General features: G+C 38.6%; 2 protein-coding genes across 2 annotated transcripts; one reads left to right on the forward strand and one right to left on the reverse strand.

Annotated features, from left to right (window-relative positions):
• Window positions 1-4413: 4413 nt before the first annotated feature.
• On the forward strand, window positions 4414-6757 carry LOC110971813 (butyrophilin subfamily 1 member A1-like). Its single transcript, XM_051943806.1, has 3 exons — window positions 4414-5478; window positions 5564-5845; window positions 5933-6757. The coding sequence occupies exons 1-3, from the start codon at window positions 5136-5138 to the stop codon at window positions 6031-6033; spliced, it is 726 nt and encodes a 241-aa protein (XP_051799766.1). The 5' UTR covers window positions 4414-5135; the 3' UTR covers window positions 6034-6757.
• Window positions 6758-7005: 248 nt separating this feature from the next.
• On the reverse strand, window positions 7006-10334 carry LOC110946080 (H-2 class II histocompatibility antigen, E-S beta chain-like). The gene is made up of 7 exons (XM_051943801.1): window positions 10229-10334; window positions 9849-10121; window positions 8712-8925; window positions 8555-8622; window positions 8327-8440; window positions 8017-8130; window positions 7006-7492 (listed from the first exon to the last, which is right to left on the reverse strand). The coding sequence occupies exons 1-7, from the start codon at window positions 10281-10283 to the stop codon at window positions 7470-7472; spliced, it is 861 nt and encodes a 286-aa protein (XP_051799761.1). The 5' UTR covers window positions 10284-10334; the 3' UTR covers window positions 7006-7469.
• Window positions 10335-11384: the final 1050 nt, after the last annotated feature.

Below are 11384 nucleotides of genomic sequence, written 5' to 3' on the forward strand. Positions count from 1 at the left end.
TCCGTTTAGAAATCTGCATTTGTGTATGAAAAACTTCCAAACTATTATAATCAAGCAAACCAGAATCGAACCCGCGTCCGAGACCAGCTCTTGTACATGAGTCACCTACTTAACGTGCTGAGCTATACAGGCATCGGATACCCACTCATCAAAATTATTTAATAAATACCATCGCACCGGCCCGTCGGTCAAACCGCCGAATAATGTTTACACAAATTTTGGCCCGAAGCCACATCTAATTGCCGGCCCCTGCGAATGCAAAATATAGCGTTGGATTCGCAATGCTTTTACATTAAAAATATAATATACCGATTCAAAATGCCCTACGTAACTCGCTTAAATCAGACCGAGGAGAAACATGACACACGAGGAATATTTGATTAATTAAACGTTCTATTCAGGTGTGATTAAGACTCAGATATGAAAACAAAATCAAACCCGTTTGCAAACAAACAAACACTAACGTTTTTTAATCTCAAATACCCAAATCCTGCAGCAAAAATAAAGGCATCACATTATATGTATGGGACGATGTAATGCAAAATATAGCGTTGGATTCGCAACGCTTTTACATTGAAAATATTCGTTTGAAATACGTTCTGAGTGGTATGAAAAGTCCTCCGCTTTGATTCGCAACGCGTTTACATTAAAAATATTCGTTTAAAATACATTCTGAGTGGCATGAAAAGTCCTCCGCTTGAAATACATTGGTTTGAATTTCGTTGTGAGCAACACGTAAAATATGAGAAATCGTGTTGGTGCGCACGTAACCATAGATTAATTTACGTGATAGTTTCACGAATCCTTGTGAGACCGGGTTGGCAAACAGTGACAAATTCTGGCACTGTTTTATTCATCAACTTTGATTGAGACTGAACCAGAATCTCTTAAAAAGAAACTAAAACCACTAAGAGTTTGTCATGTGCTGATCTAAACCACAACCTATGTGACTTGATGATGCACTGATCACGCTGTTCAAAGTCTCATGATAATAACACAACACCAGCAAGCCGCAGGATGTAGCAGACGGAGCTTCACAGTTTTTCTAGGTAGGGTATGCATTATAATTCATAACTTAACATTGTGACACAATGGAATATTGTGCAGATGTTTCATATACTTGTAAATTTTTGATTACGTTCCTTTATAGAACCATTTTTTTGGTATAAATGGTAAGAAACATATATTAAAGCAGTGGTACATACATTAATTCTGCATAAAATGTAATTGTAAGTATATTGTAAGCACAGAACTGAAAAGTACAAAACAAAGGACGTATTGTTAAATGCCAATTTGGGTTTAAGGTTTAATGTTGTTACTCATAACCACCACAAAAGGGCATTAAGGTACCCTACAGGGCTCTGTGGTCAGCAATGTAGCCTGACAATAAAACTAGAAGCTATATGAGACCACATGAGACCACATGTGTCAATAAAGAAAGCTATTGTTGCTAACTTGTTCCTGCTCTACGTCGTTCTTCTCCTTGAGCCAACTTCCACTATGTCTGTTATAAACACAACAAGGTGATTTTCTTTGGGTTGTTTTTTTGTTGATATTGATGTTCCCCCAAAGTGTTTCTTCAGCTTTTTGTACCAGAATCATAAAGGACAGCCCCCAATCCATACCTTATATACTGATTTATTTAAAAAAAAAAATACCAATGTGATCTTACATTTTTCCTTGTTATGTTAATATTAGAAGTAAATCTGCTCTATAAAGCAGAAGGATATGTGGAACGTGCATCTTCATTAAAGGCCGGCGTCTTATGTCCTGAGTTTTCCCACTTTAACGTAGAATTTATTTGTCCAGTCGGAGTTTCTTCACTTTGTAAATGGCCTTTGAAACCCTCTGAGGCCCTGTCAGGATGATCACACTTGGGGACTTATTTCTAAATAGTATGTAACTGCATATCACGGTAACACAAAACAAAACGTAGATTTTTTTCAGATGAAATACTTGACCACAAACATGAAGGTTCACTTTCATCACTAATTGACAGGTATGACAAGTAGAACGAGAAAAACAAAAGTATTGCTGGATATTTTAATCCAAGCAAAACAGAGTTTGACTATTCAAATGGTTCTAAAAACATTGTTCTATCTGGATTAGACTATCTAGCAACACGTCTGTGCTCCGTGAGTATTTTCTTTGTGGTGCATAAAGAGAAAAATGTGCTACATTCACTTCCGCTTTGTTTGTGCTTTGTGGTTTCTGCATTGTTTCTGGTGTATGAGCTGATAAACAGCAAGACGATTTGCCAGCAAAGAGACACTAAGGAATGCTGTGAAATGTCACGAAGGGATTTTTGTTATTGACACTTTGTTTTGTTATATCGTTGTTGACAACAGGCAGTGGTGGACGAGCAGGTAAGCATCTAAACTGCATCTTTACCACCTGGTTTAACCGGTAGTACTAATGTGCTACGTTACTGTATGCTGTTTGTGTATATTTTATGGTTCTTATACAACATCTGTGGCCGCCAAATCTACATTGCATCTGGTGTGAAACTGAATTGTATTTACTAATCCCCTTTGTTTTTGCTATGAATGAAGAAATTTTGTCGTTAATGAAGGATTAACAGTGCTATGAAAGGAGACAAAAGTGTAAGAAATATTCATGATATTTACTTCAGAAGTCAAAATACTCCATTACTGTGGAGTCATAGGAGTGCCAAATCAAAATATAAATAAATAAATATATAAATGTGGAAATATAAAGAGAAATAAATAAATGTGGAAATATAAAGAAAAATAAATAAATAAATGTGGAAATATAAAGAGAAATAAATAGATAAATAAATAAAAAGGAAAATTTTGTCTTTGCTTTTACCTTTTCTGTTTTTCCCTTTTATTTATTTATTTATTTCTCTTTATATTTCCACATTTATTTATTTATTTATTTATTTATTTATCTTTATATTTCCTTTTTTTCTCTTTATATTTCCACATTTATTTATTTATATTTTCATTTGGCACTCCTGTGACTCCATACATTACAGGTAAAAATGCTGCATCGTAAATGTTGCTTAAGGGAATTGTCGCCGTGTGTCGTCATGTGGTCATACTTTATTGCTCATGCGTTCATGCATAAACAGCAAAATATTGTTGTAGTTGGATGGATTTTAAATTTTTAGCTGTTTTTTATATTAATTTACAACTAATCATCTGATTACTTTCTTAATTACAAAACTGAGTGACTGATTTGTAAACCCACAACCCAAAGTGACACATTCAAACAATTCAAACCTTTAAACTGATAAAATCCAGAAATTTGGATGCAAATCAGGGTATTCTCTTTTGTAATTTCACAGTGAATCTGTGAAACATCAATTATTTTATGTCCTGAGCCACACTCAGAGGCGTATTGTTAATTTGTTCATTTACTTTTTAAAATCAATACAAGTCAAATAAACATGCACTTCCATTTCTTTTCGAGTTGTCAGGAATCCAGGATGATGAATTCGATGACGGCGTCCAGTGATTTTCTCTCCATCAGTGCGATTCTGTGGCATTATGCTGTTATCTACAGTTTTCTGCTTCAGTCCTTTGGAGGTAATCTGCATATAAAACACATAATTACCTGTTTGTCTGTATACGATTGAACTGCACTGTGAAGTAAGACAGTGGAACATCTGAGCATTTAAGCTGGGTTTCCTCAGTAAATATGGCTATTTTTTTTTCCATCATCTACTGTGAAAGTCACTGTGGAGTCAGTAGTAAATTCTGTCTCTCACTGAACAAAGCCTCTGATGGTGTGCTCACTGTGTGGTTTGGACATAACTATTTCAGTTTCCATCAAGTGCTTTAGAGCTTCATGCACTGCCCCCCCAGAAACCTTCAGTTCAGTCATAATGGGATCCTATGAAATCCCCTCTTTGCTCAGAATAACAATCTGACTTGTAGCTTTTTCACTTGATACCATCTTTCCTTCTTTCACAACGCTACTTAGTAAGAACGGATCCTCTAGAAACTGGAGGAGGCAAAGCAACGTTGCTAGCAGGTGAACAAGGACTGACATTTGATTTTGTCCAACAAGAAAACCTGATCTTTCTACACAAGAGGTACCATGGCCATTGATGACTGAGAAGCAGAGTAGAATTTTTCCTTTTCTGTTTATGTCAGAACTTTGTTTTCAAATGTTTCTGAATCCTTTCCAGAATCTAGAAATGACGTAAACGCTGACAGAAGAAGACAAGGTTTTTCCAGTGATGATTTTGTACAAAGTGATACAAAGTGTGGTCAACAAAGTGATTCCTGATTTGATTTTGGCCAAAATTCTCTTCAAACCAGTCACCTTGTGCAGCGACACACAGCTCCAAGTGCTCCTGCTATCTTGGCACATTCTGCAAGATTGCAGAGCGACTTGCACTGGGTTACTGTGTCAAAATGTTCTTCGACTTGAATTTCCATTTAGGGAAGAAGATGCAGGGAGCCAAATCTAGCCAGAGGATCAGATGGAGACCAATGATTGTGTTGGTGAGGCTGAAGAACTTGTCATGACATAGTTTGCACCAGCAAACCCTCAGGATGTTACAGTTAAACTCAGTGGTACCAGTCCAACCTTGGGGGACAAATCCATGGTATACAACCCTGTGAATGTTGAAAAAATGATAGGCATTCTCTTGCTCCTGTGTTGATGCAACATCTTCGGTCTTGGAGACTTCCCTCTGAAGATGCTGTTTGGTCTTTTGGTGGTAGCTGCAGACCTATGTTTCATTATCAGCAATTATCCTCCATTTACGGTATGCTCCACTTTGAGGTCCAAGGAAAAAACTGCAAAAGTACATCCAGCACTGGTCACAAAAAAGGACCTAACATAGGTCTTAATATTGATCGTACAACATCACATGGAAGCCTGACTCATGACTGTTACTGCTTGCATTCCTAAATGCAACATTTCTGTGATTAAGGAAAACACGTGACAGTGGTTATAGGCCCAAAACATTTGAATATGTGTACGTTCATGCAAAATAGCTAGCTGTAACCGAAGAAAAGATGAATTAGCTTATTTAGCCCTGATAGACATTCACTGTCCTGAATGGTACCAGGACGCTGTGACACCTTCTGGATTATGATTTTATTGACTATGTCACTGTATTTGTTTGTTTACTTCTTCTTTTTTCAGTTTTCCCTGATATGCAGGTGAAACTCATTTGCTCAGATCAACCAATCCTCGCCCTCGTTGGTGATGATGTCATTCTACCATGTCGTCTTGATCCTGCCATCAGTGCTGATTCCATGACGGTGATGTGGACCAGACCCAGTTTGGACCCAAAGTACATCCATGTTCACCAAGATGGACGACTGCTGTATGAGAGTCAAAATCCAACTTATTCTTATCGCACAAGAGTTTTCGTGGATGAGCTGGTACATGGAAATGTCTCCATGAGCATCTTCAAAGCTAAAATTTCTGATGAAGGCCAATTCTGGTGTTCCATTCCCTCCATACAGAAAGAAGCTTCCATCCAGCTCATTGTTGGTGAGTCAGAAAACCAAAGATATCATGTTTGATGCAAGGTTTGCTCCAAACCCAGAAACTGAAATATCTTCTCTTTCATTCTCAGGTTCAGTCTCCACACCAGTCATAGAGGTTACTTCGAGTAACAGAGGAAAGATGGTGCTACAGTGTGAATCTGCAGGCTGGTATCCAGAGCCTGAGGTGTTGTGGCTGGACGGTGAGGGAAACCTCCTCTCTGCTGGACCTACAGAGACAGTCAGAGGTCCTGATGACCTCTATACTGTCAGCAGCAGAGTGACTGTGGAGGAGAGACACAGCAACAAGTTGACCTGCAGAATCCAGCAGAGCAACATCAACCAGAGCAGAGAGGCACAGATCAGAGTAGCAGGTAGATATGTTAATAAAAACCCTCTACTGTGACTCACTTCCTTTAATGTTTCCAGATAACTCACTGTTTTGTGTTTCTTGATTTCAGATGATTTCATCATGATCTCCCCTCAAGTTAAAAACCTTCTGATGTGGATGTTGGTCTTCATTACTGTTGCTGTGCTGTTTGTGTGGTGGCGTTGTAGCTGAAATCTTGTTGATGTCCAATCTGGATTAATAAATAACTAGTTTTACCTATTCTCACATTTTGAAAATAGTCGATTTGCATACAGCAGATGATCTGTGTGTGTTTTCTTGAATTAACATCAGCTGCTGCAGGAGTTACTGTCTCTGTGCAGGTGCAGAGTTCAGCCTGTAGATGGCAGCATGACACCTGAAATGACTGGCTGTGTTTTCACGTCATCAAACACTGTGGTTAAAACATGACCTTATGAGGTATATTCTCACAAAATAACAGCACACCCACTACTAACTGTTACCGAGTTAGTAGATTTCAGTGTGGAGCTTCATGTCAGAAATCAAATTCAAGTTAAAGATGTTTCATTTCGATTTTTTCTCTTAAAAATGTCTCAAGCTAAAAATTTTAGGGAAAATATGCTGGTTAAAATCGCTTTAAATTAGTCTCAACTACTCTGTAAACAGGTGTTAAGTGGTATAAACTGATTAAAAGTGTTGTACACTGGTCTGTTAAAGCTGGAAACTAGTTTAAACTTGTCTGTAAACTGTTTTAATTTGGTGTAAATCGGTCTATAAACTGTGTTAATCCAACGTGAGCTGGTATGAACTGGTGTAAAGTTCTCTGAAAACTATTTCCCACTGGTTCGAACTAGTGTAAACTTGTATAGACTGTTGCAGACTAATGTAAACTACTCTGTAAATAGGTTTGAATTGGAGTAAACTAACATTAACTGGTTTCGACTGGTGTGAAATCGTCTGTTACCTGTCATGCTTCTAAGTTTTAAACTTGTATGAAATAGTTTAAACTGATGTCAACTAGTCTTTGAAATGCTATACACAAGTGTAAACTGGTAAAAACTGGTTTAAATGATTGTAAAGTGGTTGCAAACTATTTAAACTGGTGTAAAATGGTATAAACTGGTGATAGGTGTAGATGACAGTAATCTGAACACATAAATAACCAGGAGGAATGACACATTCAGGTCAGATTGTGTCAAAGTTTATAAAAATTATACAGTTAAAAGGATAAATGTCAATCAGTGGAGCTGCAGCTACATTCAGTCAAACATTTGCTAACAAGTGATTTCAAAGCTGTTGTTCTGCAGACAGAAAAGGCTGAAAATGATTCATTCAACACAGTGAAGCAGCAGAGACCAGGTCCAGCTGTTACATCAGAGTCCACATTAAACCTGATCCAGGACTGGACCAGACTACTCCACTGAAACACCTGCATCAACCAGCAGGACTGGATTCACACTGTGGTGGTTCTGGACCAGGTCCAGGCCAGCTGAGCTTCAGACTTCAGTCCTGGACCAGGTTTAGAGAGTCCAGTCCAGAAACGATCATTTGAAAGCAGGTTTAAGCAGCAACGGTATTTTCTGTCATCTGACAGACAGAATCAGGACCAGGACTAGAATCAGGAACAAGATCAGGACCAGAACCTTTCCTCAGGAAGGACACAGAATGCGTCCTGGGAAACAGAGAAGAGACAAGGACAGGGTCAACAACAAACACTGGTAACACTGGTTTTAACATCTGTAATGGTCGGAACTGAAGTAAACTGGTCTGATCTCATCTGAACTGGTGTGGATCAAACATTATCAGACATCAATGAGTTTATTATTTCAGTAAAATAGCAGATTTAAGGGGAACAAACTAGTCTGAGGCTCTGGTAAACACTGACATAAACTGGCCTAAACTGGATTTAAACTTGTGTAGACTGGTGCTAAACTGGTGTTAGACTGGTGTTTCTCTCCCTTGTGAGTTATTTCCTTTTCTTGCATTTTAACATTAAATCGTGGTCAGTATAATTAGGTTTTTGAACAAAAATTTGCAAAAAAGAGTCATGTAAACTGATGTAAAGTGGTATATATTGGTGCTGATCTGGTATAAACTGGTACTGAACTGGTGTGAATTGGTTTAGACTGTGTGTACTGGTATGAATTGGTATTAGACTGACGTAAACTGGTTTTGACTGGAGTAAACTTGTCTGACCTTGGGCCTTCTTCTTGGAGTAGATGAATTTCGCCAGAGATAAGACCTGATCCAGAGTCAGTCCTGACTCTTTAATGGCAATCTTGGTTTTCTCTGAATCAAGCAAAAACAGATCTGAGGACAGAGAGACAGACAGGTGAGAGACAGACAGGTAGACACTGTGATTGTTGGTATAATCTGGTATAAACTGCTGTGAACTGATATGAGCTGCTCTTAGACCATGGTAACCTGGTGTTAGACTGGTGTAATATGGTATAAAATGGACTTGAACTGGTGTGAACAGACGTTAGATGGGTGTAAACTGGTTTACCTGGGGTGTGGTTCCTGTAGTAGATGAATCCAGCCAGACCAAAGACCAGACCCAGAATCAGTGCTGAGGCTCCGATGGCAATCTTTTCTTTATCTGACTTAGGCATGGACGGATCTGAGGACAGACAGACAGACAGGTGAGAGACAGACAGGTGAGAGAAAGACAGGTGGGTGACAGACAGAAAGACAGGTGGGTGACAGACAGACAGACAGACAGACAGGTATTTACTCCAGTAGGTCCTCAGAGGTCCTTTCAGGCTGGCATGTTCCACCACACAAGCGATCTTCTCTCCCTTCCTGCAGCAAAACAAACCAACATTCCTGATTCATCAAACTGGACCTGGACCTGGACCTGGATCTGGACCTAGACCTGGACCTGGCCTTACCTGGGTGTGTACTCCAGGCGAGAGTGGATCTGGTAGTACCAGTCACCGTCCTCCATCACACCAGTAGAGGAGACTCCTGAGGTGACCTCCTGTTCGTCTCTGAACCAGCTCACTTTGATTACTTTGGGGTAGAAGTCGTAGACACTGCAGACCAACACGGCTGGATGTTGTTTAGGAGGAGGCGCCGTGGAGTGCAGGACCACGTAGGGCTCAACTGGAACACACAGATTATTGTTAATGCTGGTAGTCACAGTAGCAGAATGTGGTGGCTCTGAGCTGTTTCAGTGTGTTTCCTGATACCCATCTCCAGTTTATCCAGTTACTTCAGTAAAACAGCTTCAGTTTCTGGAAGTTCAGCTTCAACATCAATCCTCTGAAGTCAAAACCTTATGAAAGGCATCTTTTCTTTAAAAAAAAAAAATCACCAAAAGGACTCAATTTATCAGCCAGAACTGAACAAACAGAAAGAAACATTAAACTTTCTACTTTCAGATGGTCTTTGAATGTACCATCTGTTATGAGAGATTCCAGCAAGAAAATTCACAAAATCTGAGCTTAAAATTGGGATTTTTTTCCACCCAAATCACATACATCTTATTGAAAATTTTCCAAAATGTTGTGTTTGAACCAGTTCTCAAAAATACATAAATAAATAAATAAATAAAATAGTGTTTCTCAGTGCCTGACTGAACTGTTATCAACAGTGAACAATACTGAGAGTTTTCAGATGACCTGCAGGCAGTGAAATTCACATTTATTAACCAGGAAAATCTAAATCTGTGCCAAAGTTCTTTGTTTACTTGAATTGAAGGGAACTTGAGAAGAATTTAGTAACAGTAGAAGCGGTTTTATTACTTGCTGCATCATCAGTGGTTGGAGAAGCAGATGGAAACTTTAACTTCTCTATAATAAAAGAAAATCACCAGAAATCGTAACAATCAGTATTTTTATTACTGATATTTTCTACTGAGACTAACGGATCAATAACCACAGACAGATGTTTTAAAGTTGCAGCAGAAACACTGATTCTTTGATTTGTCAAGCTGAACTCCATTAATTAGAAAAACAGCAGATGATAAACTGTTTTTAACCAGTGTTGTGGTGAAAGTGATGAAAGTGTCACAAAGACTGACTCACCTGATTTAGACAGAACATTTGTGTACCATATCTCAGTGTTTGGGAGACAGTACACCTCCTTCTGAGCTCTCTCTGCGCTCAGCAATGCAGTATCTTTGTTCCATTGTTCTGCAGTCTTCACTCCAAACTCAGTGTATCCAACAAACTTCCCCAAACTGCTGCTGAACCTTATCAACTCCAGTTTGTTGTAATAGAAAGACCGGATATACTCAATGTCCTTCAGCTCAGTGGAGTTAAACACACAGCGTGCTGTATGATAATACAGAAATCCATCTGAGGGACAAAACAGAAAGAGATTAAACCTCAGTGAGAATTGATCAGTGATTGCTGTGTGGACAGTGATGAAGTATAAAGAAAACAGATCAGAGTATTGGTCCTACCTGCTAAGTGGACAGTGATGAAGAGAAGCAAGAAGCTGAGAGAGGATGAAGCCATGATCCTGTAAACTAACACTGATTCTGTTTGACTGTCAGCAGCTGTTTAAAACAGAACAGGATCGTGTGACCTGCAGCATCAGCTGTTACCAGGCAGAGAACTGACACCAGTCTCCTCTTCAGCTGCTCTCAGAGTTTACAGGTCTTTTCCCTACTTTTTTACCATCTGACATTTGCAGCAGCATTATTACATTTATACCATTACATGTCCAAACCAACCGTGATCATTGGTCCATTCAATACAATACATAGTTAAAAGACACATTAAACTGTGGTCATATCTTCACTTGATGAAGTTCTACAGACAAAGCTTTTCTGTCACTAAAGACAATAATGGTAACTGTAGACAATCAAATGAACCTTACAGTAAATCTAATTTAACATGTTCCATTCTGTTGTTTGTCTGCAACATGTTTCTTCACAGTAAATCTTGTCCTTCCAGAGTGAACTGTAGTGAATGTGTTCCACTACAAACACATCGCCTCATTTATACCAAAGATTTCACTGTCAGAAACAGTTTTATACGTTGAGGTAGTTAGCGAACTCTTGCCATCATGATCACCTGTAGAGATCATGTATATCGTGTCAGTCTGGATTTTCCAGTGGCTCCTACAACTCTTAATTTTCTATGATGGAATCATGAAAACACATGAATCTTTGTCATATAAACAATCATTTATTTCAGTTCCTTAATAAATTTATTCCAGGTTTTCTGGAAATACAACAAAATCTGCCAGATCAAAATATACATACAGCAATGCTTATATCTGGTTAAATACTGTTTGGCCATTTTCACATCAACTCACCTTTTGGTTTCCATCCACAAGTCTTTCTTCTTGACAGAATTGGTGCAATGCAGCTAAATTTGTTGTCTTTTTGACACAGCCTTGTTTCTTCATCAGTTTACAGATTGTTAATGGGGTTTTGGGGACACCAGTCTAAAACCTCCATTCTTGATTTAAACATTCTTTATCACTAAATTAGTGAGCTTCATTTTCCTGCTCTGGTGTTTTAATGTGGCTGCTCTTTGTCTCATCCTCCTGATCACAGCTGCAAACTAAAACCTTTATCTTGATGGAAAATCTTCACTCCAGAGATAAAC

Source organism: Acanthochromis polyacanthus, chromosome 23, assembly GCF_021347895.1.
Source record: "Acanthochromis polyacanthus isolate Apoly-LR-REF ecotype Palm Island chromosome 23, KAUST_Apoly_ChrSc, whole genome shotgun sequence".
NCBI classification, from domain to species: domain Eukaryota; kingdom Metazoa; phylum Chordata; class Actinopteri; family Pomacentridae; genus Acanthochromis; species Acanthochromis polyacanthus.